Here is a 26,674-nt window from a genome sequence, read left to right on the forward strand (position 1 = left end):
GCTCAGGGCTCCCCATCCAGCAACTTGACTCCCAGCCAGCGTGCACCAGCGAGGAGACCAAGGCTCTTAGTGCTGGATGCTGCCCGGAGGCACCACCCCAGAAACTGCCAGCACCAGAGTCTGTCTGAGGGCTGGTACAAGGGCACATTAGGGCTTGGAGCCGCAGGAGCCTGGCCGTGTGGTCCAGCACTGATGGTCGGAGGCACTGAAGGTTTCCCTGTCTCCCTGATGGCAGCCGGTGTTGCCTGCAGCAGGGCAGTCCTTCCTTTCTCGCCTGTGGAGGGAGCAGCGTAGGGGCAGACCTCCAGGATTTTCTGGATGCCTTTAGCGGGCAGCATCAATGCCCTCACCAGCGCTCCCAAGAGCAAGGGCTTGGATTTCCTGGCGGGCATGGAGCTGTGCGCTACACGGTGTTTGATGCATGGACGTGGTGGGAAGGCCCTGCTTGTAACACTACTTTGGCCCAGCTCCTGAGAGCTGACTGTAATTTAACCACAGTGCGGACTTTCCCCAGAGGTGCTCCATGACACAGATGTAATCATAAGATTATTCCATCTCTTCCCTACCTCGTTTCAGTTTTTTTGCTCAAGTTTTTCTCACTCCTCATTCCTTGAGAGAAGTGAAACTTGCATTTCCAGAAGCAAAAGACTAGTGTGGTCATGAGTTTTCCTTATCAGATGATGATGCTCTTGAACCCTTTCATCCCAGGGCCCTAGAGAGCCATTTATAAACAGCGCCGAGTAGACTCGCCAGCCTGCCTGTGAAGTGTGTTGGCCTCTTCCCTTCTGGTGATCAGGAGACCAAAGGACTGAGCTCAAGTGGTTTGTGCTTGGTGTCACAAGAAGTACAGGTTGGGAGCAGAGCCAGCACCTCCTGACACCCAGTCCAGTGCTTTAGTCTCAAGCTCATTATTCATCTCTGGTCTCATTATTATTTATTTTTATTCCCTTATTTTATTCCCTTACTGTATTTCAAAGACCTTAAAGTTTCTTTACCTTCCTTCTCCTGAGTAGCAACAGTTCTTCTTTTGAAGGAGAAAGGAGAGTGTAGCTGGAATTTAAGGGCCATTCAAAGGCATAACAAAGTCGGATGATTAGTGGAAGTGGTTTTCTAGTAAAAGTAGTACAGACAGTACTATATGGTATGGTTAACTCTCTAGGAAAGGGTTGTCTTGTTCTCTGGGGTGGGTACAGTTGGGCCGTGACGTGGGCTGGAGCCTGCAGCTCTGCCACTGAAGCCCTGTAGTGGTCCTAGGATGGGCACCACTACGGTACCACAGCCTGCTGTGAGCCAGCCTTAGTGTTCCACCAGAGCATGCAGGAAGAGAATTGGGCTCTTTCGAGACACACAAAGTCCCCGACATCCAGCACTGAAAGGCACAGCCTTGCCTCCCTGCAAAGCCTGGTGGGCTGAGCCAGAGCGGTCAGTACATCCTTGGGCGAAGGTCTGCTGAGCACTGCCCCGTAGTCCCTCCTTGCTCGACCTCTAAGCCGCTTGGCAACATGCTGCTCAGCTCCTGCTTTTCCTCCCTCCCTAGATCCAAGTTGGAAAGTTCAACTACACAATTGCGATGCTGCACCTTGGAGGAGGAGAGACCGCAATCATCGTCTCCATTGTCATCTGCAGCATCTTGCTGGTCCTGTCTGTTGTAGGTAAGGGAACAGAACGATGAGTTTCCAGGCTCTGCTGAGGTTTTTTCTCATTGCATGTGGAGGGGTGAAGATGACTCACTCACATGTTAGGAAACCTCTGCGGGCTGCAGTTGTGCAATATCTGAAACTGGTCTGGGTGCATCAGGTAGCCACTCTTTGTACAGGACCAAGCCAGTACCCAAGATCAAAGCTTCCTGCAGCATGGGGTGTTTGCTGGCTGAATTCATAGTTCAACTCTGTTACTTGAGCCTGTGATATTTATAAACTTACCCTTTTCCCCCAAACACTTAGTAGCCACTATAATATAAAATAAAGAAGGGTGTGAGAAATTGGTCTTGGACTCATACTGACTTGAACAGGGCTCACTCACGGGCATGACTGTCCCAGACCATCCCAGAGGTCTACCTAGCCCAAGGTCCTGTCATCAGTAACAGCCAGTGACAGGCACCTGGCAAAGAGTATGAAGAACAGAGTAAGCATCCTTAGCTGCAGATTTGGAGCAGACACAACAGTTTGCTAACCTCAGTGGAAGCTGTGCAACACACCTGTGTCTTCTGGCTAGGGTATCTTCTCATTGCATGCCCAGAATGACTGTGCAGCAAGAAACCTGTCAGTTCACAGCAAATGAGATGTTTCTAATAGGGATTTAATTTATTTTTAATAAAGGTTATAACGCACACTATTTATTAAATGCATTAGACCTGTCATTAGAAACATATTTCTGGAGGCACGGGAAGACTGTCAGACATGAACACTGTAATACAGGTGGTAAACATCTTAAAATCTGTATTCATTAATCAGCTGGAATACATTAATACACAGTTAAGTTGAATATAGGCAGCCCGGACCTAAATTGAAGATGACAGTTACAGCATGATCATTAAATTCCAGCTGGTTTTACTTATTTACAGATAATTGACAACCGCCTGATCAGATACCAGTCTTGTTGTAGGTGTTAAACCAACACTGAATTTAGCTTTCTGCACCCGTGTCAGCAGAGGACCGCTCTGATCCCAGCTGCAGCTGCTCCTAAGACCTAGTCCAAAAGGCTTGTTCCCTTCCTCTTTTTCAGCTCTCTTTGTGTTTTGCACAAAGAGCCGCAGAGCGGAGCGCTACTGGCAGAAAACCCTGCTCCAGATGGAGGAGATGGAGTCGCAGATCCGAGAGGAAATCCGCAAAGGTAAGTCGCCATGCTGGGCACTGAGGAGGAGCCAGGACTGAGAGGGAGATGCCGGAATAGCAGGATTGAAGCCATTCACCACCTACTCTGTAGAAGTTTATAGAATTATTTATAGAACTATTTATGTGCCTTTGAGCTTTGGCAGGATTTGTGAATGAGGCTCAGTGGCTGGAGGTGTGGCTCTGCTGCTGTCTTGCTGCCTGACTTGGGCAAGCCACGGATCTTCAGTGTCACTGGTTTCCCTGTCTCGGGGTTAATGGTCCTTGGCTGTGTCAGAGGGTTGCTTGAAGGCCACACTAATCTTTAGTGTGCTTTACGATTGGGTGCAACAGAAATTGCAGCATGGTCCTGCTAGAGCAATGGGAGAAGCAATCTAAGCATCTGCATCTGATGTCCCTGCGGTACGTGACTGCAGCGTAGGCTGAGGTCCTCCTGCGGAACCAGAGTGAGGGCTGATCTTCTGGAGGCAGGGAAATGTTCTCTCCATCAGTGCCGTGGGATGTGACATATACTGCCGACGGTTAAACCCTGATGGTAATCTGCTGCTCCTCAAGAAAACCCTGCTTTAGCTCACTCGAGGGAAAGGCTCGAGGAGGCAGAGATGAGACATGCCATGTTTTTCAGTGCCAGCTTGCTTACTGCCTCAGCTGGTAGAGTATTGGAACTCTTACCGTCTGTGGGTCTCTTTGTGTAAGGTTTTGCGGAACTGCAGACAGACATGACAGACCTGACCAAGGAGTTAAACCGCAGCCAGGGGATCCCATTTCTGGAGTACAAGCACTTTGTCACCCGGACATTCTTCCCCAAAGTAAGGCGATACTGCATTTCACCGGCACCTAATCACTCCCAGGTCCTTCCTAACCAGATTGGGGCTCTGCTTTCCCTCTGCTAAAGGGTTATTACAGTGTAACAAAATCATTCCACTGTTATATATTTACTTGTCACATATTTCAGCCTCAATTATCATCAAAAGTGGAGCCACAGCTCCTGGGGTGTGAAGTGAGGTTGGGATTGCTTGCACACAAGAGGAGCCTGGCGGCAGCACTGTCCCACTCTGGCTCGCCCGTTTGATGCCATTGGACATCCTCTTCCGAAAGTGGTCTCTCACATGAGCAGAAAGTGCTGGGGGCTCCCCTTCTCCCCAGGGGCTCCAATGTCACCCCACTCTGTTTGGCAGAGGCTGAAGCTGAAGGGTGGCTGAGGGGTGTTTCTGCTGTCGGTGATCAGGGAGAGGGAGCTTTTTATTCCATGCAGCGTGCCACCGAGCATTCACAGCTGCTCTGCTGGTCCTCAGGAGCCTGTTAGATGTCTCTCTTTCCCCCTTTCTCTCCTCTCTCTCAAAGGCTGGGTGCATGGTGCTCCCAGTAAGATGCCCCTTGGGCACCCAGTCCCAGTCTGTCTACCCAGAGTCCTTCTCCTGGGCCGCACCAGACGTACCGGTGCCGTAATTCCCATCACCGGCTGCTTCGTTGTGTCACTGTGTGCCCTTAACAGCGGCTGTATTTCACCCCTGAGGTAGTTGCATTTCAGTGGTGAGGAGTGAGATGATGATTTATGACCGCAGAGTGTTTCATTAGTAGCTATTACTCAGGTTTTTAAGTTATCCAATCTCTATCTATCTGCACACTAGAGTCTTTAAGATTCAGGCTGCTATATGAATGTTAGAGATTTAAAGATTTTTCCCATCTGTTTCAAAAGTTACATATGTTAAAACACCCAGTACTCCTCTATTTTGACTTAGTCTTCAATAATGCTTTCTCTTCTGGGATTTTTCTAGCTGTCAAATTAGTCTATTTGCAGTCTCCCTACCCTAACAGCCTGTGTCTGCACAGACATCTGCCTCCCCCCATTCTTGTGGTGTTTGCTCATTCAAGAGGCTCTTGCAAAGTGTCTAAAGGCTTCGTAAACCATACCAATGCATTTCTTCATAATGGGTGGTCTTCAGTCCCGATGACATGTCTCTCCATCTCGTTCCCTTGTCATGCACGGCAATGAGAAGGTCCTCAGCCGGGTGCAGCCGCCCTCCCCTAACACTGTGTGCTTGGTTGCAGTGTTCCTCACTCTACGAGGAGTGCTACATCCTGCCATCCCAGCAGCTCAGCTCCCAGGTGGGCTCCCAGGTCCAGGAAACTCATCCACTCCTGGTGGGGGAATGGAAAGTGAGTAACCCACTAACAAAACAAATGCTTTTGAGTGGTTGTTAACCATACTCGCGTGTGCTGACAATGCCATGAGTTTTCTTGTGGTGTGTGGGGGATGCTTGATCACTGAAAACAATTAACACATACCAGCGTCAGATCAGCTTTGGCTGACTGGAGAAGGCAGATCTGTGGATCTGCTCTCACACGAAGGAGCATTGTCCTGAGATCCTCCTTGGCTCCACTGTGGGCTTTTCTTCCTGGGTGTATCGTATTGTATGTCACTTCAGTCCTATACGCAGTTCATGATAAATTAGATTCCTCCTAAGCAGGGACTTGGTAAAAGCTGTGGTTGTCCCAGAGCTGGGTTTCATGTGGTCAAGCAGTAGGAATTGAAGAATCAGAGAGTCGCTTAGGTTGGAAGGGAGATCTGCTTAAAGCAGCTCCAGCTAGATGAGGTTGCTGAGGACTTTGTCCAGCTGTATCAAATATCTTCATGGATGGAAATCCCACAGCCTCTTGGGGCCCCGTTCCAGTGTCCAACCACCTTAAAGGTGAAAACTTCCTTCCTTATATTTAATCAGTGTCCCATGCTCTATCTGGTGTCCCTTTCCTCTTGTCCTAGCACTGTGCCGGCAGAGAAGAGCCTGGCACTGTCTTCTCTGCCCTCCCACAGGGCAGCTGAAGACTGCAGTAAGATCTCCACTTACCAGTTCTTCTTAATGCTGACCAAACCCAGCCCTCTCCACCTCTCCTCATATGCCCACTAATTCTTTTGGCAGCCCACAGCTACACTTGCTCCAGTTTGCCAACATCCGTCTTGTAGCGGGGAGCCCAAAGCTGGCCACAGTACTCCAGGTGGCCTCACAAGTGCTAAACAGAGAGGAATGGCCAGTGCCACTGCCCTGCTGGCCAAGCTGCTTCTGATACAGCTGTGTATCACCCGCAGTTGTGCCCTCGCCAGGAGAGTGTGCTGCTGACTGGTATCAAGCAGAGGGGGTAAGGGGTCTTCAGCTCAGTACCTCCACATTCAGCAGGGACATCCTTGCAGTCAGAAGGATAAAAGCTGGAGGAAAACAACAAGCAGTGTTTTTCTCACTCTGCTTTCTAAATTTTTCTTTAGATCCCTGAAAACTGCAGACCCAATATGGAAGAAGGAATCTCGCTGTTCTCCACCTTACTCAACAACAAGCACTTTCTCATCGTGTTTGTCCATGCTCTCGAGCAACAGAAGGACTTTGCTGTTAGAGACAGGTATGAGCTTCATAACCAAAGACCTGGTAGCTGGAGGAGAGTGACTTATTCCTAACCTGTAAGCAATGCAGCCCATATCGGGAGCCGTGCAATTTAGTTGAAGGTTGAGTTACACTTGCCTCCCACTTTTCTATTAGAAATGGACGGCCATAAACCTCCATTATCCTGAAGAGCACCAAAAGGTATGAGTGACTTGCTCCTGAGTGTTTGTGTCCCTGAACACTTGGTTTACCTGTAAGAGGGTGCAAGCTGACCCAAGGTCCTGCAGCACTGAAAGAGGGTTTGAAGTTTTAACACCATTGAGAAGGCTCATGAAAATTGTCTGAAATACTGCCTTTGTGTTTGGGTGTTTTTTGATGCCAGTTGGCAGTTTAGTCTTGTTGGATTGGTGCTTGAGTCATACACCATTCTGTGTTTCAGATGTAACCTGGCCTCCCTGCTTACTATTGCGTTGCATGGGAAACTGGAGTATTACACCAGCATCATGAAGGACCTCTTGGTGGATCTAATAGATGCTTCAGCTTCCAAAAACCCCAAGCTGATGCTGAGGAGAACAGAATCCGTGGTGGAGAAGATGCTCACCAACTGGATGTCTATCTGCATGTACAGCTATCTCAGAGTAAGAGAACCAGATCACTGCTGTTGTGGGTACGAGTTCAGCACTGCGTGCAGTGGTTGTGAGGGATGTGTGGGACAGCTGAGGACCTAAATACCTGCCAGCATTGCCACTTGAATGGTCACTAATGGTTGACAAACTCCAGTGTATTGAAAGGTTCAAGAGTGGAAAAGCAACCTTAAATTCAATTGCGTCTCCACTTCTGCCTGGGGATTTGGTGAGCTCAGACTTCGCGGCAGGCCTTTCCTAACGCCAGAGCACAAACTAACATTTTCACCATGCTTGAGAAGAGAGCCGTAGGGGAGTTGAAAAATAACCAGAATGGCTTGAGGTTTTGGAAACTGTTCCAGTTAATTGTTGTTTTCTCTGACCAGCTCGCGCAGCCGTACTCATGGTCACCAGCCAGTTCAGCATTGCCTGTCTTGAGCACGAGAGCCCTGGCTGTCGGGAGGGATGGTGGCACTGGGGCAGTGGGCTGCTCTGTGTCGGTGCTCATTGGTATGTGGGGCTTCTCGCGCAGGAGGCGTCCTCGTGGTTCCGCAATGGCCAGACAGATCTTAGCAGCAGAGGTGGGATGTCTGTCCCAGAAGCCTGACTGTCTTCCAATGGTAACGAAAAGGAATATATTTGGCATTTCAGAGCACATCAGCAGTCCATCTGCTCAGTGCTTTATCTCCAATGTTTGCCAGTTCTGCTTGGAATTTCCCAGAAGAATTGAGCAATAACTTAATTGATTCCACGGCAGTTAATTGGAGGACACCCCATTATACCCGCAGGGGAAAGCCTTGAAAAAGCCTTTGAAAAATCTCTTCTCCCAAAGTGTTTCCTACAGCCACAGAAGCAATACTGTATTGTCCTCATACATATCATAGTGTCTTCTGATCCCAGCTGATGATCACTTTTTGTCCTAAAGCCTGTGGTTTTGTAGTTCGTAATCTTTCATTTTAGCTCACATAATTAGCCAGTATAATGAAATAAAAGTTACAGGAGTGAATGAGGATGGCTGTGCCAATGCAGCATGGCTATCCAGCCTGTAAGAGCAGAAAAGAGTGAATTAGTGAATTTTTTTAATCTTCAGGTTTTGTGCCTGTAGTTAAACCATTGGAGAAAAAGTGCTGATCTCTCCTTTTGGAGAGTGGAGACCACATGTGAGGCATCTGATCCAACTCCAGTTTGTGCTAAAAATGGACATTGTGCAAGAAGGCTTTCTCAGGGGAAAAAAAAAAAAGAGGAAAGAAAGTCGAGTCTTATCACGTGGACCTGAAGACTTGGGCACGTTACATAGCTAATTAATGGCAAGGAGCTCCCGAGTGCCAGCACGCTGCCCTTTCCTGGGGCGCCTGGCGGGGAGGTGCCCATGACCACAGGCTTGTCCAGGGTCTGCAGTGGGGCCAGTGGCCATCCCTGCGGCCGCGGCAGTGCTGGTGCCAGCTGTGAGCGGGCTTTCCCGTGCCCTGCAGCCCTGGCCCACCCTGCGGAGGGAGGAGGAAGGACAGGGTACGGACGGGAGCAGGTCTGCGGGGTGGCGGTGACCCTTTGCAGAGCTGACAGGCCACCAGCTGAACCTGCATTTCCATTCGCCTGCGGGTGGGTCCTCAGCAGGGGCTAACATTGCACGCTGGGTTTGCAGTCCCCTCCTTGCTTCACGTGCTCAGCCTGAAGCCATGGCAGTGGAAGCCATGGCAGCACTTTCTACCGCAGCCTATTTCCCATTTCTGAAAAGCAAACGGTTTCCATACTAGAGTGCAGTAAAGAGTTGATTTCCAAGAGACTTTCAGATCACGTGTGCTCCACAGTGAGGGTGGGGGACGTGATCAGAGGAGAAACCATGCTGCCTGCTGAAATATGGAGGAGGAGGAGAATTGATGAGACAGAAATGTGCAGAGAGGCCCTTTGGCTGTCCCAGGTGGACACGAGCTCAGCTGTGCAAAGGGATGGGGGGGTCTCGGTCTGGATCGGCAGAGCTGGGACCTTTCCCTGCCGTGCAAATGAGCACGGAGCCACTGCAGTCAGACAGACGGCATCTCCTTATACGCGGGCTGGTTTCAGCTCAGGGCTGTGATTTAAATACTAGCGATAGTCAAACACCTCCCAAGTGCCTTGCGTTCCTCTGGATCAAACTCTGTTGCCTTCAGAGAGGCATTTCTTGGTTAAAAAAAAAGGCTGCCCGTCTGCCTGTAGCACTGGTCTGTCAGACGTGTGACGATGGGTCTGGTTTTCATTCCTGAATTATCCCCATTAATCACAACGTCTATTTGAAACAGCTGCTGCAAAGGTCCCTGCCATTGTGCAGTGGAAAAATTCCAAGTGCTTGTATTTTCCCTTGTAAGTCAACGCTACATGCTCGAAACATTTGTTTCGTATTAATGCTCTGCCTAACAGTCCGTCCATTTGTGTTTTGGGGGAAAATGATTTGAAGGAGCTGTCTTCAACTGGGAAGGAGTTGCAGGCCACAGTCACTAGTGGTCTGAACATGTGGAGGGCACCTGAAGGCAATGGAGTCACCACTTCGACAGGGGGAGGTTTGGCTCGGTGCATGCAGGAGATATGATGATAGAACCAGCAGGAGGCTTGCTGCTTGGGACTGGATTCAAATGAATTTTGCAGCATTTGCACAATCGATGCAGACCTCTGTTTCTGCAGAACTGAGTGAGAATCCTAGATAAAATGCTCCATGTCTCTTCTTTCTGCTACAGCTTTGGTGGAAAATGCTGGGGAAAAAAGCCTTTCCCGTGAGATACCGTGGTACCATTGTGTCTGGGTCCTAACAGGATCGGGGGACCCAGAGTTAAAGGAAAATTAAGGTCTTGGAATTCAGTTTTTAGGTCTGGGTCCAAGCTTCCCGAAGTTTTGCATGTGGGATGGAGCTGAGGTTTGGTTCTTCACAGAATGCAAATAGATAATCGTCCCAAAATTAGCAAGCACTTGGGATAAGCAGCTGTTTTCTGTGCTTTTCCCACCCCAGCCTCACCAAGACATTTTGGAAATGGCTGTAACGTGTTCCTGGGAGGACATCTCTAATGACTTGTCAGCCTTGTTAATAGGGCAGCAACATGTGAATTCAGTCTGTGCTCTAAACTTTTTTTTCCCAAGCATATAAAAACCAAGCCCTCCCACGCTCATCGTGCGTGAAACAGTTCAAGTAATGCCAGCCTGAACTGTGCTTTCCATTACTGCGAAGTTATTTCAGTGCCCTGGGTAGCTTTAAGAGCCCGTAACAGTTCAGTCAAAAATGAAAATGAAGTCTCATTAAAATACATTCACAATAGGAGGAAAAAAGGCCCCAGACTGTGTTTTTTTAAGTATTTTTTTGTCCTGAATCAGCACTGATCTCTTCTAGTTAAACTTCCTTTCTCCCAACTAGCCAAGTCCAAAGACAGTTTTGATTCATTTCCAGATGAGTTTTCTGAACAATGCTTGAGGTTTCCAAGTTTGCCATTTTATCTCTAGTCCCTGCCTGCCAGCCCTTCTTTCCCCTCTTTGAAATTTGCTGTCTGATTAGCACTTTTGCAGATTTCCATAACATCCCACAGTTCCTGAGCCTGAAAGCCAAAAAGCCAAATAGAAATAGTATCTCGCCAGCGGAGCGCTGTCGTTATTTCCCATGCAGCCAGTCCTGGGGCTGATCCTGCTCCTGCACACTGTGGCGGGTCTGAAACGCCCACTCCTCCGCTTCCCCAGGCTGGCCCTTCCAGTGCAGCTTTACACGTGCGGGAAGGTGCCACATGGCCAGCCCCGACCCGTGCAGCCTGTGCTGGTTTCGAGCCGTAAAGAGCTCCTGTATCAGCAGGACTGGCACTTTTTTAATATTTTTGGAGGCAGCTGCATAGCCGTTGGCAGCCCCCTCACATCTCTCTGCGGCCAGAGCTGTGGCCAGGGCCAGAGCTTCCCACGGAGTGGACGGGGCAGGCTCCAAAACCCGGCGCTGAATTTAGCCTTGGGTTCGTCCTTGCCGTGTGTTCACACACATGCACCATAAACAGAGTTCCTGTTCGTAGCAAGGCCGTCCTCAGGATCTGTCAGCACTTCTTGTCTAGGGTCAGCTTGGCAGTGCTCCACGGTTCACATTATGGGGAAAGCAGGTCCTGCAGCCTGGGGACGTCTCTGTGTTGGTGTCATCCCCTTGCTTGTTATCTCGTGCTCCCGCCATTCTTTTGGAAGCTAACTCTTCTTTCTGTCTTCTGACACTTTCTCCACTCTGTTTGCGATCCTCAACTTCTCCACATCCCCACGACTTCATGTCTTTGCTTTCTGGAAGCCGTGTCTTCCTCCAATTCCAGCACTGGCAGCTCTGCTGCCGATCCTGTTTTATGCTGCGTGCTCAGAAGGAGCATTGCAGGAAGTCATTAAACCCCGGCAGAAGGCCCAAGGAGCTTCCCTGTGTTCATAAAAAAGTTGCCCTCAGAAAATAAAGTGGGTGCACCATTGGCACAGATGGTGCGTGCCCACCTACAGCCCGGCTGTAGTGTCTTATCGTCAACTGCACTGAATGCAGCCGAATCAAAATTGACATCAAACTAATTGCTTTAGCAATTATAGGGCAATTAGAATAAAACAGTCACCAAGTCTTAATTAAGAAGCAGATTGAACAGGATTTAGCAGCTCCTAGCTGAGAAATATCAAAATCATTCGATATCTGTTGTCTTGACTAGGATTTCAGATGGCAGGAGTGTTTGTGCGGGGTGTGTGTGATACTCAGAAAGTACATAAATGTGCAATAATTTGCACTTGCCTCGTTGGAAGGAAATTGCACATGAACATTAGGGAGAATGGGACGTACTCCAGTACTGAAAAGTTTCTTAAGAAAATAGCTTATGTTTTACTTGCACATCAGCGTAGCAGACAGCAGAGGATCAGAAATCTGGCATTAAACCATGTAGCTGAACCACATCACAAATAGCTGGTCCCTGTTATGTTTTTTGTTTTTATTGCAGCAGTGTCACAATTCACCTCTTTCCTGTAAGACGAAGTTTGATGAATGTAAGGAGTTAAATGGTGTGTTTGCTTGCTGTTGCATGGGAACAGCTTGTTGACCCTGATCCTTTCTGTTTTGCTGTGATCAGGGCTCTGCTGTGGTATGAGAAGTATGAACACTAGTTCCCAGAGCCACAGGCACATGCAGTGGGCTCGCTTCCATGGATTTCAATGGCAAACCAGGCAGTGCAAAGAGGGGTTCAGCTGACACATGAGAAAGCTGGGCACCCAAATATCTCTGTAGGCCTGGATTTTTGTGCACATCAGCCCCATCCTTGTCCTGCTGAGTGCAGTACATTGTACAGTCTGCACTCTGTCAGGTTGCAAGAAACATCTCTGTACTGGAGTATGCCAGATTCTCCCTGAAGTTCGTGTGTAATTTCACATGTAAATTAATGCACATTTGTATTTTGCTGACATTGTGCATGCATGTACCCACTCAGCACAGCTACACATATGCCCTTACCTTCTGAGCGGTACCCGAGCACTGCCCGTGAGACAGCAAATGCTGGCACAGCCTGTTGGTGGCAATCCACAGCCCTACAGTACTTGCTGTAGAACTTGGATGGGATATGTTGATGCTGACAAGCACAGTTCAGCCTCCCTGAAAATCACCTGCAGCTGTTGTCGGCTGTTATGTCCTCTTCCCTGTCTGCGCTGTCATGTTGCCACAAGTCTGAAAACTTGTGAGCAGCCTCAGAGACATGCTGGTGGGAGTTGGGTGGCCATGGCACTGAGTACCCACCAGGGGTTCGCAGCACCTGGGGTGGACCAGTCCTGCTCCCTGATGTATGGAGGCACCTTCAGTGTCCGCGGAGAGCCTGTCCCTGCCACACCGCTGGAAGGAGTTACCACCACCAGGTCCAGTTTGCTTACTTGGTCTTCTTTCCTTTCCCCAGGAGACGGTGGGAGAGCCCTTCTTCCTGTTGATCTGTGCGATCAAACAACAGATTAACAAAGGGTCCATCGATGCCATTACGGGGAAAGCCAGGTACACCCTCAATGAGGAGTGGCTCCTGAGGGAGAACATCGAGGCAAAGCCAAGGGTGAGTACCTACACCCCAGGGGTCTGACGGGTACGTACCCCAGCAGGGCAGTTGTGCAAGAGGCTGATTTGGTACACATGCAGGTGCGATAACCACATAAATTGTACACCTGCGCAGGCACCTTGCTGCTGCCTAAGCTCACGACTACAGAACAAGGCTCACAATGACTGTAGGAGTAGAGGGAGGTAAGAAAATTTGTTCTGCCATATTCAGAGAGTTAAACCAACAGGTTTACTATTCACGGCAAAAGAGCATCTTCACTAGCAGCGGGAAGGTGCTGGCTGTAAACCTGAGTCCTGGGGTGAGGGCTTTGCCCAGGCTGTTACAGGAGTGATGCTGAAAAGCGGTTCTGCAAAATGCCTCCTGTGGGAACAGGACTGACAAGGGCTGTGCGTGTGAAGGCCTCAGTTCCTTCCAGTGCCTGATGCAGAATTCAGCAGATGCCTTTCCAGAGGCTGGGTCAAATCCTGCTTTCAATTACCTGGCATAAATCTGGAGCAGCTTCACTGAAGTCAGTAGGTTACCCCAGATGTGCATCACCGTAACTCAGAGCAGGTTCGAGCTCCACATCCTCTGCAGATTCCTGTTACCAATTGACCTGTAAATTTACAGTGCAGACCAAGAGGGGTTAGCAGCAGGGCGCAAAGTATTAGCTTTCTTGGGAGAAATGGTAACTTTGTAAGTCTGAGCAGGGGAAGTGTGGCTGCTTCCTACTTTGCAAGAAGAGAAAGGAAAGTATGAACAGGGTATGTTGGAGGAAGGAGAGCAACTGCAGGGTTAGTGCTAACTAACTGGGAATCCCCCACATTGCTGGTAGCTGAACCTCTGCTTCAAAAAACACCTGCATAGTATACAATGTGAAATAACATCTTCATTTAATGCTATGGAGAAAATTGGACTTCACCTGTGCATTCACAATGTTCATAGTCAAGGATGCTGACTCTGTATCCCGATAGACTGAAAAGCAGCGTTTGTAAAGGAACCTCTAGGCTGTGAAAATCCCAGCCATAACTCTCAGGTGTACCAAGTGTCCTCCTAAGAGGCAGCTGTGCTTATGCACAAGCAATGCTCCTGGCATCTGCAGCTTCCCGCTCTGGGCTTGCCAGCCAGGCGGTGAGATGGCTTCAGGGTTGCATTCACCACTAAATGAAGGCGCAGCGTTGCCCTCAGGTTTGGCCGTACCTCAAGCAGAGGATAGAAGCAGAGGCAGAGTTGAGGCTGTCCCAGAGTGAAGCCCCTGGGCGGGAGGGAGATGCCACGCTCATAGCATTTGGGTCTGCACAGCTTGGGAGAGGAGGAGGCACCTGGACTCTGCCTCTCCTCGCTTGACTGGAGTGGCAGCCGCTCCCAAAAGAGGAGAGGATTTTTTACAGGAAGAGAGTCGTTTTCATTGCCCTGCAGCTTTCTGCTGTGACTGTAGCAGTAGCTGTGCATCCCTGAGGTCCAAGCAGGTGTTTGTAGCAGCCTGCAGCCCCTTGCAGCTGCTCATCCTGCTGTTCAGTATGCTCTTGAGCAGGTTATTGGGTGGTGCTGGTGGTGGGCTCCAGTGTTGCAGCAGACACAGCCTGCAGCATGCTTGAAGCTTGTTTAAACAAAGAAGCTCGGCCCATTGTGTCAGGGAGAGGCTGAGCAATGAGCCTTGGCGGTCCCATTAGTCACCGGTTGGAGCCAAGAAGCTGCAGACATGACTGGTTATGGGGGCTGACCTTTCCTCCCACCCCCGAGGTGGTCTCTGCGCGTCAGGGTTAAGGCCCATTAGCAAGGCAGCGTGAGAGGAGATTGCAGTGTCGCTCCCTGTGTCCTCCTGGCTCCGTCAACAAACAGGGGCCTTCAGCCTCCAGGGGCTATAAATCAGCACCTCTCACTGGCGGTAAAGCCTAGATGACTGCATTTGTTCAGCCTGATTTCCAGCAGCAGGGGGTCCAGAGCACACGGGCAAGAGCTGTGTGGGTGCCGCAGGCTCCGTGCACCATTGGGAGCCAGCAGAACTGGGCGGGTCACCCTTAACTTGGCCTCTGCCTACAGAACCTCAACGTCTCCTTCCAAGGCTGCGGGATGGACTCCCTGAGTGTCAGAGCCATGGACACAGACACGCTCAGCCAAGTAAAGGAGAAGATTCTGGAGGCCTTTTGCAAGAACGTCCCCTACTCCCAGTGGCCAAGGGTGGAAGACGTCGACCTCGGTAAGGACCAGATGCATTGGACCAGCCAGTCCTTAAGCCCAGGTGAAGCACCTGATGTTGCACACTAGCTCTTGGTATCTACAGAGGGCAGTGGCTGAAGCAGCACTGACAAGAGGGCAGACATCAGGGCAGCCTTTTCCTGAGGATGGTCTTTAGGAATGAGTGATGAGACCAGATACCGGTGGGCAGGAATAACTGGGCACATAACTGGAAAGAAGCTTTAGGAAAGCCCAAGTGGAGCAGAGGGATGCTTGGACTTGCACCCTTTAAAGTGTACAGTGTTAACTCTAGAACAGGAACCCTCTAAAATGCCCCTGAGCCTGCAGGTGGCTTGTTAATACATGTCTCTCCATAAGCAGCCATAATTGAGCCCATGGACTCCTGTCTGGCCATAGATTCAGATCTGTCATTTGTCTACCCAGTGGCCGACTCCTTCTCCCCAAATTTAAGAAGGATCCAAGCCCAATGCTGGTGAGAGAAACCCACGCTGTCTGTGGTGCCTCCGTGCTGCGCAGCACGCCATGGAGATGTGCCCCGGCTGGCAGCAGTCGCAAGGCATGACGTTCAACGTAGTCAGTGCCAGAGGGAAGAACGCCCCGGGCTGGAGCGGTGACGGGACCCCACTCCCATCAGCTGGTGCACGTGGTGTGTCCCCCATTCACAGATACATGACCAGCTCTGCCCGGTGGGCAGCCGCCACCAACCTTCAGTGGCCACGTGCAAGCCACACAGCATCTCACCTGCCTGGTGGTCCATGAGGCAGGTCCCACACAGCCCCCGGGGTGAGATGGGGAGAGCGGAAGGGGGGAGATGTGCTCCTCCCCGTCGCTCCGAGCAGAGCCTTTGTCACCTCTCCCAGCTCCACCCAGGTCTTCTCTAGTCTGGGAATCCCCGCTCCATGGGCTAAGCCTGGACGCTGTTGCTAAATGTCTGCTCTGGTTTCACAGAGCCCCGGAAGCCCTGGCAGGGGGGCTGTGCAGCCCCCCCAGTGCTGTGTGGCCGGTCCCCAGAGCCCCAGGCCCCACTGCACGTGCCTCCTTCGGGCTGATGTCTCACTTCTCCCTTCTCTGTGTCCAGAGTGGTTCGCCACCAGCACTGACAGCTACATCCTCCGGGACCTTGATGACACCTCGGTGGTGGAGGACGGCAGGAAGAAACTCAACACATTAGCACACTACAAGGTAAACCTGCCAGCGCTGCAGGAAAGCTTTGCTTCCTCGGAGCCTGCCTGGCCTCAGGGGTGAGCTGCGGTTCCCCCTCCAAAAACAGGATCATCAGGAACTAGCAGGGAGGTTGCCATAGCTCCGAGAGAGCTTCCGGGGAATAGACATCTGCCCTGGCGAGACACTCGTTAATATTGCAACACACTGAAACTAATTAAACACTCTTCATGCAAAACAAGTTATTACTGACAACAGAAAGAGGAGGGAAAAAAGCTCCTATTCCCAACGGCCGGCAGCTTGGCTGATTAGTATCACTCTGCTCTTGATCTGTGCTCCTGCTGAAATCACTGGCACAGTTGTCGCTGTCTGCCCTGAGAGCAGGGGCTAGGGATGCCATTGAGGAGCAGAGGCCAAAAATGTGGGGAAATGTAGCGAATCAAATTGTTTTCTTGACCAGTTTTCCTTTTAAAATTAAATGAAACCAGAAATCCTTATATGATTTCCATATTCCCTAGTATGCCTGGGAGCATAATCCTCACTGGTCTGTAACAGTGCATGGAAAATCAAGAACGGAGCTAAGTACTTATTAATATTATTATTTGTGTAACAGCCGTGCTGCAGAGCCCCACTGCTGGCACGGTGCCCTGCTGCACTGAGAGCCGGAGCCGCAGCACAGAGGTAGTACCAGCCCCACAGGTCCAGGCTGCAGCCAGGTTCCTTCTCCCCTTCTGGGGAAAGGCAAAACAGGATCTGCACAGCATAACACTCTTTCCTCTTCAAATTACCTGGTGTCGGCATCCAAAAAAGGTATCTTGGATACATGTATTTGCCTGATTCCCATCGGATTTGAGAACCTTGCTATCTCGTATTTGCATTTAAAAAACCCTTTCCACATAGGGCAGTGCCGTTACTGCCAGTTTCCAAGCTGGGGAGCAGGGGCAGGGCAGGGCAGGCACAGAGGACGTTTTTGGCAGAGCAGTCACTGCACCAGCATCCCACAGCTCCCGGGATCTCACTGGGGCTGCCCCCAGCTCCATGGGAGGCACCATTAAGGCCCCCCCATCATCGAGGCTTCTCTTCCCTTCCTCTGCAGATCCCCGAAGGGGCATCACTGGCCATGAGTTTGTCAGACAAGAAGGACACCACGCTGAGCAGAGGTAATGTCTCACTTCTCTTCCCCTGTTGCTGGTGAACGGGCAGAAATACTTGTGTTTTTAGAGGAGCGTCTCTGGCCAGGGATGCTGAGAGTCGGCTGCCAGCCCCCTTGCCTGTGGACGCTGGGGTGTGGCGTTAGCCCATGCAGGGCTGGCTCTGGCGTTACCAGCAGTCGTAGAGCACCCTTTTGTAGTGGCACACTGGGCAGAGCTGGGCATCAGTCGGGCCAGGGAAGACACTGAGCACGGACTGGGACTGCGGCCACCGAGCGAGCTGGCCAGCTGGCAGCCCAGGACGTGCTCAGGAAGCCCTCTGGGTCCTGCAGGATCTCCACTGCTCTCCTGCAAACCCCCTTTGCCCATGCTGTGGTGTATGTTTGGGGCAGAGATAGCCATGGGGCTGCAGGAGACATACCTCCCTCCTTCCCACGGGGTTCCCCCTTGCTATGGCTGAGCCATGTGCCCGTGCTCCCCATGGGGACTGCAGGTCTGAGTCCTGCCATGCAGGCAGTGGCAGTGCAACTGTCCCAGGTGGGACAGATGGCAAGACAGACAGGCAGAGTGGAGATACTTGGCACTTTAACGACTGCCCTGCATGGTGGCATTGCCTGAACTGCAGCCAGCACCCGGGGGGAAGAGAGGTGCAGGAAGCAGGGTTTCTGCAGGGTGTGGGCAGAGCAGGCACACTGGACCGCACGCAGCTGGGATTGTAATGGCCACAGCATGAGGACATCCATGTCAGTGCTGCTGAATAGCCCTGTCCGTCACTGCCCGTCCCTCCATGGCTGCTGCCGGGCTGTGTGCTGCCCCTTCCCCTGTGCAGCGAATGCTCCCCACCAGGCGCAGGTGGGGGAGCTCCAGCCGGACCAGGGGAGCAGGCAGCAGGTCGAAGCTGCAGTGGCCACTGGAGAGGTCACAGATCCCCAAGAGTCTGGGACTGATCGTGGAGAGTGGGTGGCTTCCACACCCCTTCTAACTTCAAGGCTTTTCCATGTCACTTGCAAAAGTGGGGGTTTGTGCCTGCTTTTCCTTCTGCAGGAGAAATGAAGAAGGTCTGGGAAGTATACATTTCTGAAACACACATTATGGGAGGTGCAAGTGTCCTGCTTGTGGTTTTACTTTAAACATGTGTTATCCAGTATCCTCCTCTCTTTGATTGCTGGGGTGCTGAGTGCTTTCCCAGCCATTAAGGTAGAGGTGTTTGCACCTTTCATCTCACACCCTCATTAGAGGGTTGTGTTCAATCTGTGCTAACAAAGTGAAAAAAAGAAAGGATCTGAAACCACTTGATTGGAAAAGTCCTTTCCCTCCCAGTTACACATGTTCAGTTTCTTGCCAGCATATTTCTAGGTTTCAGGCTGTGCAGAGAGTGAAAATAGACCAAGGGAGACAAAAATTCACATTGAACAAGGGGTTTCAAACCCTGTCTCCAGGCTACCTGCACAGCGCCTGTCTCTGCAGTGGGAGTCCTTTCACCCGCTGGAGCGAGGAGCTGCTTGGGGCTGCAGCTGCCCCGATGAGGAGGCTAGGAGATGGTCCAGGGCACATGGGCCTGCAGGGCATAGCAGGGCATCACAATGCAGGAGTGCCCCTGTGCTGATCCTGCTCTCGTGCCCTCTTGGGTCCTTCCTAAAACGCCCCTTGGGAGACGTCAGGTCCTCCTTAAAGTACTTCCTGAGGTACTTGCCGTGTGCGCCAGAAGGCAATAAACAACCCCAAAGCAAATTAAAATACTGAGGTCACTTGGGGTGGGAACACCAGCTCGGTGTTGGGGTTCTTGGGGAAAGCGAAATGCCTCCTGACGTGGAGGGCATCTGCGGAAGCAGGTTTCAGTTTGGGTCACCTGACTGAGCCGCCGTGTCTCTCTCTCTCTCTCTCTCCTTCACAGTGAAGGACTTGGACACCGAGAAGTACTTCCACTTGGTAAGTATCCAGCTCCTGGCTGCGGAGGCTGGCGGCTGCATGGTGGGGGGCTGCTCTCCCCTCCTGCCCTCCCAGGGGAGTGCTGATGGGGAGCAGAGCCGTCGCTCCAGGACACCCGCTCTGCAGCGTAGAACCGGCATGCGAGGGGACGGGTCACAGCGGTGGCTCCACTCCCCCAGATCTCTCCTGCTGCCGTGACAGCGAGGATGCTGGCGGAGTGCAGGCGGGCGGCACAGCCGAGCCCAGGGTGGCTGGCAGGGCGCTGCAGGAAGGGCTCCTTGCGGCAGTGGAGGGGTGCCCATCTAATCTCCTGTGTATTTCAACATACTTCACCTTTACGATGGCTGCCCATTGGCAGACAATGGAAGCTGTTGCTTTTGTCCCTGCAAACGGGTGCCGAACAGGCTGTTTCATCTCTGGCAGCAGCCGGTCCCTGCTGCACTGGGGCAGGCAGGCCCTGGGCTGTGGTGAGCTCTCAGCCAGGCAGGGGGGCCAGGTTGTCCTCTGCTGCCAGGCTGGCTGTCCGGGAGACATCCCCTCGGAAGGCGGCAGCCTGGAAAGTCCTGGGAGCAAAGAGGTGACCAGTCAGGCTGTGTGCATGCAGCGATCCCTCTTCTCTCCTGCACTTAAGTAAGTCCATGGGTCCTGTTTTTCCAGTGTATATGATGAAAGAGGAGAAAATATTCTCAGCCTCGCTGATATTAATTTAATTCATCTCTGTGGGCTGGAATGTCAGATGTGATGAACAAGCTGGATCAGGGCTCGTTAGTTTTCTTCAGAGGGGCTCAGAGGTGCAGAAAGGTTATCTGTAGACAAGCTTTAGTATTATGGGACATAATAAAAAATTACCAGGATGGCAAAATAATTGTTGTGCCTGATGTAGCTGTCAGCAGCCACAGAGAGTTCAGGAGCACGGCGCAGCGCCGCCGGTAGCACCCCGCACAGCCTTGGTCAAGTCACCTACCGGGAGCTCCTGGCATGCCGCCTGCTTCCCAGAGCTGGGGAGATTTATTAGTTCCTGCTTGTGCGCCATGCTGGAAGTACGAAGTGCTAAACGTTGCTAAAAGCTGTTGTGAAAAAAAGTGTTATGGACAACAACAACAATATTTTATAGCCTGATTTTTTTTTTTCCCCTCTGGTAAAGTTTCCGTGCTCAAATAGAGTACAAACACACAATGCATGCATGCACGTGCACTCACACACGTGTACATGCAGAGCAAGGAGGGAGAAGGGATGGGAAACCAAATGTGCATATGTGAAACAATGCCAAGATGGACTTAAATGGCTTGCTAGGTCATTATAGAGCAGTAATTAACTGACTTGACTGTGGAATATTTAGATTTGTTTTTAAAAAGGCCAGGGCAGGAATATTGGCTGATCATTCTTGCACTTTTTCCAAATCTAAGAAAAGCTGGTTTCCGTGGAAGCCTTGTGCATTGCTTCTGGGAGCCTAAACTGCAGCCACACAGGAGTATTGCACAGAGACCAGGAAGGCGAGCAGACTAACATCCAAAGAGAGATTGATTGCTTCATTTTCTTTGTCTAGCTTGAGAGAGGCAATAAAGAACACAAGAGAAACAAATGTCAGAAAAACTGAGTATTATGAATTGCTTTTTTAAAGCCATATAAGGATGTATTTATAACACAGTAACTACTTTCTAATTTAATTTTATATGCAGTTGAAATTCTATGCTTAAAGGAAAATTCAGTGTGACACTTGCAGAGAGGAGCGCTCTGAACATGTGTTTTATATTGGACCAGGTTCTCCCAACCGATGAATCAGTGGAACATAAGAAGTCCCACAGACAGAGCCATAGGAAGAAAGTCCTACCAGAGATCTACCTGACCAGGCTGCTCTCCACAAAGGTAGGAGACAGGACGCCCTCATTCGTGGCAGGTACGATTGTTGTTTGCGGTCTGTAACAAGAAGGCTACTCTAGGGAAGGAGTGCTGTGGGGCCAGTCACTCTGAAGAGGTGGTGGGACTCCTCTGTCCTGGATGACTGGAGCATGTTTAGTGAGGCTGCTGGGCACCACTGGCTCCTTGGGTTCTCTCCAGCTTTCCAGCTCGCCCTCAGAGCAGCAAGCAGCACTGTTGCGTGAAGCCCCACACGATCTCCCCAGGCTGGTCTGGGGTCTGTGCACATGAAAGGGATGCTGACCGCCTCAGGGCTTGTGATGCACAGTTTAGACCTGAACCCATCTCCCCAGCGAGACATCCTGCTGGGAAAGGAGATGGTGCTTAGCTCTGGGAGCAGGGGGAATGTCTGTGCGATCTTAATTCAGATTTGAACTTCCCCACTCTCTGCAAGTGTTCAGCTCCAGCAGTTGGGCTCCCAGCCCATCTTTAATCCCAGCATGATGCCTCACTGGAGCAGAGATCACAAGAATGGCCAGCAGTCTCTAGTCTTCTTTGTATTTACTATGCAGAACAATCACAGATGTGAGATCCTAGCAGTAAGAAAGAAAAATCTTGATGCCAAAAGAAATTAAACCCAAATGCAAGCTAATTGTATCACTATGCACAAACAAACCTTTCCCTCCCTGCTTCAGCATCCCCTTTCTCTTCTGATTTATCCAACTGGCAGAAAAGGATTTCCCCTTGTGCGCAACAGTCGCAGCCCCTCGCACTGTTTTCTTGGGCTTGGGTGCTGCTGCTTTCCCCAGTCTCCATTGTGTGCGCTTGTCCCGCAGGGCACGCTGCAGAAGTTCCTGGACGACTTGTTCAAAGCCATTCTCAGTATCCGAGATGATAAACCACCTGTGGCCGTGAAGTATTTCTTTGACTTCCTAGAGGAGCAAGCAGAGAAAAGAGGGATCACAGACCCTGACACTATGCACATCTGGAAGACCAACAGGTTTGGAAGACGAAGTCTCTTCTTTCTTTCCTTCCTTCCTTCCTTCCTTCCATCTCTCAGGAGCAGCAGCTGAAAAGCCTTGGTGTCCTGGACTAATCATTAGGTTGCTAAAAGTAGAAGAGATGACTTGGAAAACAGGAGGGGTGGTGGCGAGGGCAGCGAAAGATGAGGCCAAACACAGACTTGGAGAGCTTTGAACAAACAGAGCTCAGGGAAACAGAGAGCTGGAAGAAGAGGCATAGGCAGATAAAGGGCAGAACAAACTACCACACTAATAAAAATAATTAAAGGAGAAACAGAAGAGGGACAGGATGACGGGAGACAGCAATGGTGTTAGCTCCAAGCATTGGAGGTGGGAGACGGAGTCCAAAATCAAGTCAGGTCTTAAAACATCATGGAGATTTTAAAAACAGCATATTTGGCTCCTTTTCATTTGCTTTCTGGCTTTTCAGCCCTTGGGGGCACTTTTTCCGGCTTATCTCTGTAACCAAGCTGAGACTCCAGGGTATTCGCAGGACTCCAGGAGCTGGTGCTGTGACAGTAGCATGCTGGCGGGCACCGCAGCTCTGGGGACCAGCCAGGAGCAGGAATGGGGTGGGAGAGCTGAAGTGAAGGGGGGAAATAAAGCAGGGGAGAAACCAGAAGATTTAACTGGGGAGAGCAGGGAGCTTGGAGGGAGCGTCAAGGAGAGGCTTAGTGCTTCTGAGGCTGCAGGGACAGTAACTGTTTGCAGCCCAACATGTGAAAATTAAAACCAAATTTGGCTGAGGTAGCAGACATGCAGACACAACCATTGAGCTACAGATTTGCCTATCCTTCATTACCTTTAATTGCGAGTAGAGCAAAGACTTATAGCAGCTTTCACTCCTCAGCTGCTGAGGAGGGATGGTAGGAAGGACGAGCGACATACTGAAACTGTGTTGTGGCCAAATGAGCAGTGAAATAACTGCAGGAGAAAATGATGAGAGAGAAAAAAAGACACATGAAATGCATTTCACAGGGCCAGGCTTACCATCAGAACCAGATGACAGTTACTTAGGGAAGAAGGAAAAGGAGCTGACACCATTGCTACAAAAATCAGCAAGTGGGGAAGCCTGATTCAACAGCCCCATGCAGGCAAACCTGCTGGTGTCTTTCCTGGACCACAGCTGGCTGAGGGAGCTGCTGAAGGAGCAAGGGTATACGCTCGCCTAGACAAGACTGTACATGAAGTCTCCTGTCTGGGCCGCGTGCTTCAGCCTGAAGAAATGTCTCTTCAGGGTGAAAATGTGTGCCTGCCCCTCTAGCTAGGCAGGGGGTCGTACGCTACCAGGATGTGATTAAATAGCAGAACCTGGTTCCTCATTTTTTTCCTCGCTACTATTTATGTTCTATCATCATCTTTCCTGCATTTCCTCCCCTCTCCTTCTGGAGTACAAAAATTCACCCGGTGTGTATTCCTGGCTTGTTTCCTTTGCAGCCTACCTCTGAGGTTTTGGGTCAACATCCTGAAGAACCCCCAGTTCGTCTTCGACATTGACAAGACAGACCACATCGACGCCTGTCTCTCTGTGATAGCTCAGGCCTTCATTGACGCCTGCTCCCTCTCTGACCTGCAGCTGGGCAAGGTACCGTCCAGAGAGGACATCTCGCTCCTGCTGGGGCAGTCATAGACACAGACCAGTACGGGTGGGAAGGGACTGTTGGAGGTCACCCAGTCCAACCTCCCCCAGCAGCGGGGCTGGCTGGGAGCCACTTGCTCAGGTTCATGCAGTTGAGTTTTGGCTGTCTCCAAGGATGAGTTCTCCCCGTCCCTTCCCCACCACTTTGTTCAGGCTTGAGCTTGAAATTTGCAGCCCCTCCATCACAAACAGAGGTCAGGGAGTGGGAACGCGGGGTCACAGGCAGGATGGACAAAGGGCAAGGCCCCAGCCCAGAAGGCTTGGACGATGGAGGGAGACCCAGCCGCTGGCTCGTGTGCCCAGCGTTACCCAGTGGCTGTATGACCTGTCCTGCGGTCGCAGGAGAGCGCCCAGCTTACTCAGCACAGGGTCTGTAACGCTTCCTGAGGGGCTGAGCTGGTGCACGAACCCACGAATATTCTCTGTAGCTGGCTCGGGCAGGGGTGTAACGTACCTGTGTGAGCACGTGGGGTGTCAGCTCTGCTCTGGGCACAGGCATGGGAGCCCAGGTCCCTCAGTCAGGGCTGGTTTAGGGGACAGCATTAGCATAACAATCCCGTAACAGCAGCTGAGGGACAATATAAACTCCCAGTGGCAGGATGGAAAATGGCGTAGCTTCAGGTGAAGCTTTAATCATCGCTGTCAGTGGTTTCTGCACAGCTTCTCACCTGGGAGACCTGTGAGAAGCTCAGGAGGCGAGCCGAGCCTTCACGAACATGGGCTGCGCCTGCCCAGGCAGCACAGACCCAGCCTGGCTCACGTGGAGGTGTGGGGACTGCCCGGGGCCATCCCGTTAACACCCTAACACCATCCGTCAGCACCTGGGAAGCACTCGGCGGGTGCTGCCGCAGCCCTGCCAGCAGAGCCATTGGTGCTCCCCACCAGCGGCAGTGTCTCCATCACACGCTGGCCACCTCTGGCCTGTGGGCAGAGCCCGGCAGACTCAGCACCCCCGCCTAGGAAGCTAAGCCTGCTCCGAGCAAACGTGAGGCTGCCCCGGCCGTGTCTCCTCTGCCACCATCGGGCTCCCGTGCACCATCCTGCGGGGCTGGTAGGCAGTGGGATGTCCAGCGCGCATGTTTTCTGTTCTCCCGCTGGCTTGGCTGAGTGCAGTGTTGACATTTGAAACTTCCTGACATAAATAAGTTTTATTAAGAAATGCTGTAAATCGTCCCCCACTGCCCCCCCACTGCAGAGGCTGGCAGCAGCGCGGTGTGTGACGTAGAGGGGACCCTATGGAGAGAGGGGTGGGAGGTGGGCGCTGCTCAGTGCAGCCCCCAAACTGAGAGCAACAGGAAGCCTTCGCTGGGAGAGGTTAGTACTGGAGGAAGATCTAATGAGCACTTGATTTTTTGTTTGTTTGGGTTTTGGTCTTCTTTTTTGCATGTGTTGCGAAACACCTAAAATTTGTCCTTGTCAAGCTGTGGATGAGGGGAAGAGGGGTCAGCTGGAGTCAGACAGCAGATGGAAACATTTTTCAGGAATACAATAGCATAAGTGAAGGAATTGTTGAGTAATGTGGGAAGAATAAATCCTCAGCTTAAAAATCAGCTTGCATATACACGCAGTATATCGCTGAATGTTTTCCAGGCTGGATTCCTCCCCTGGTTTCAGCATGTTGCTCTTAATACTGCAAATGTGAGAGCAGACTCAGACTCCGTACATCTACAGTGCGCAAGCAGTTAATAAATCAGTACCCATCTCTTCATAATACAGAGCGGACAAATCAGACACAAATTAAAAAATAACTCAAAAAGAGGCAGCATGGGTTTCTTTTGTGCTTCTAAGGGAGAAAAAAAATGTTTTCAGCAGGCTCTGTAACTTGGCTGTAGTCCTGTAATGTCTTGTCATTGGGTTTGAAAATAAACTGCTGTGGGATCTGGTGCCACAGCCTGGTGCCCATTTCCCATTTCCCCTGCAGCATTAGCCACGCTACATATTGCAGCAGCAGATTGCAGTTACCCTGGGCTTCCTTATTTACTGCCCGATACAGCTGAAGATGCTGCCTCCATGGCTAGAGCCCTGCCGTGCTTGTCTCCTCTGAAGATCCTCCCTCCACTCTCCACCTGTCAGAGCATCAGGGAGCAGTCCCTCACTCCAGCGCTGGGGTGACAGGACACGTTGATCTTACTCCCTAATGTGTCCCCAAGCCTGGGTCTGTTTCCCTTCGGGAGGCAATGCTAGGCCAGTGGGCCAAGTTCATTCCCGGGGTAATGACATCAGCGGGGCAGGATTGCCTTGAGGTTAAAATCATTCGTGCTTGTGTTTGCAAGGAGTGCAGGCAGGGTTATGCCTTCATTGGTACAACCCAATTGTGTGGCTGGGAGGTTAAGAGACTGCTTTGTCCAAGCTGACATTAATCAAGAGAACTCAGTATTTTCTGTTAATTACTTTACATGCAGTCAATATAGGCCAGGCAGGCTGGGTTAGCCAATGCAAAATAAATCAAAGCTACATGAAAAATCCAAGAGGAACATTTCAACTGACAAAGTTCAGCTTGTAAAAGAGCTTTGTTCTTCAGTTTAAATCAAGCTGGCTGCTCAAGAGACCCGAGGAAATGCATGCAGAAGCCCTTCCCTTGTTACTAATTTCCACATGCAGAGCCACGGAGCACAAGTGTTTTATCTAATACAGTCATGCTACACTCATCTGCAGAGCATCACCTGGCAGCAAGCCACCTCGCCTGACCCCATGCATGCTTTTTAGCCTGCCCTTGCTCCAAATTAAAACACATTCACATCATAGACCACCTTCACTGGCATTGTAGCTAACAAACGTTTAGCTCACGCTAGGAAGAAGGGCAGAGGGACGGTGCTGTGGCTCCGCAGGCAGGTGGTACCTGTCCGCAGCACCTTGATGTGTTCGAACAAGCGC

At 51.0% G+C, this 26,674-nt stretch overlaps 1 protein-coding gene across 1 annotated transcript in view; it reads left to right on the forward strand.

The window, feature by feature from the left end:
* Positions 1–26,674, forward strand: part of PLXND1 (plexin D1) — a gene marked incomplete at its 5' end in the record, with an annotated part of 83,890 nt that overhangs the window by 54,987 nt on the left and 2,229 nt on the right. Inside the window, 14 exons of the mRNA XM_010573104.1 lie at positions 1,538–1,652; positions 2,725–2,832; positions 3,528–3,640; positions 4,884–4,991; positions 6,094–6,224; positions 6,645–6,843; positions 12,714–12,860; positions 14,886–15,042; positions 16,120–16,223; positions 17,299–17,362; positions 19,248–19,282; positions 21,044–21,148; positions 21,976–22,139; positions 23,599–23,746. Of these exons, the coding sequence (XP_010571406.1) occupies positions 1,538–1,652; positions 2,725–2,832; positions 3,528–3,640; positions 4,884–4,991; positions 6,094–6,224; positions 6,645–6,843; positions 12,714–12,860; positions 14,886–15,042; positions 16,120–16,223; positions 17,299–17,362; positions 19,248–19,282; positions 21,044–21,148; positions 21,976–22,139; positions 23,599–23,746 (1,698 nt within the window). The remainder of the gene's footprint in view (positions 1–1,537; positions 1,653–2,724; positions 2,833–3,527; positions 3,641–4,883; positions 4,992–6,093; positions 6,225–6,644; positions 6,844–12,713; positions 12,861–14,885; positions 15,043–16,119; positions 16,224–17,298; positions 17,363–19,247; positions 19,283–21,043; positions 21,149–21,975; positions 22,140–23,598; positions 23,747–26,674) is intronic.

Source organism: Haliaeetus leucocephalus, unplaced genomic scaffold (assembly GCF_000737465.1).
Source record: "Haliaeetus leucocephalus isolate CR32 unplaced genomic scaffold, Haliaeetus_leucocephalus-4.0 Scaffold2, whole genome shotgun sequence".
NCBI classification, from domain to species: domain Eukaryota; kingdom Metazoa; phylum Chordata; class Aves; order Accipitriformes; family Accipitridae; genus Haliaeetus; species Haliaeetus leucocephalus.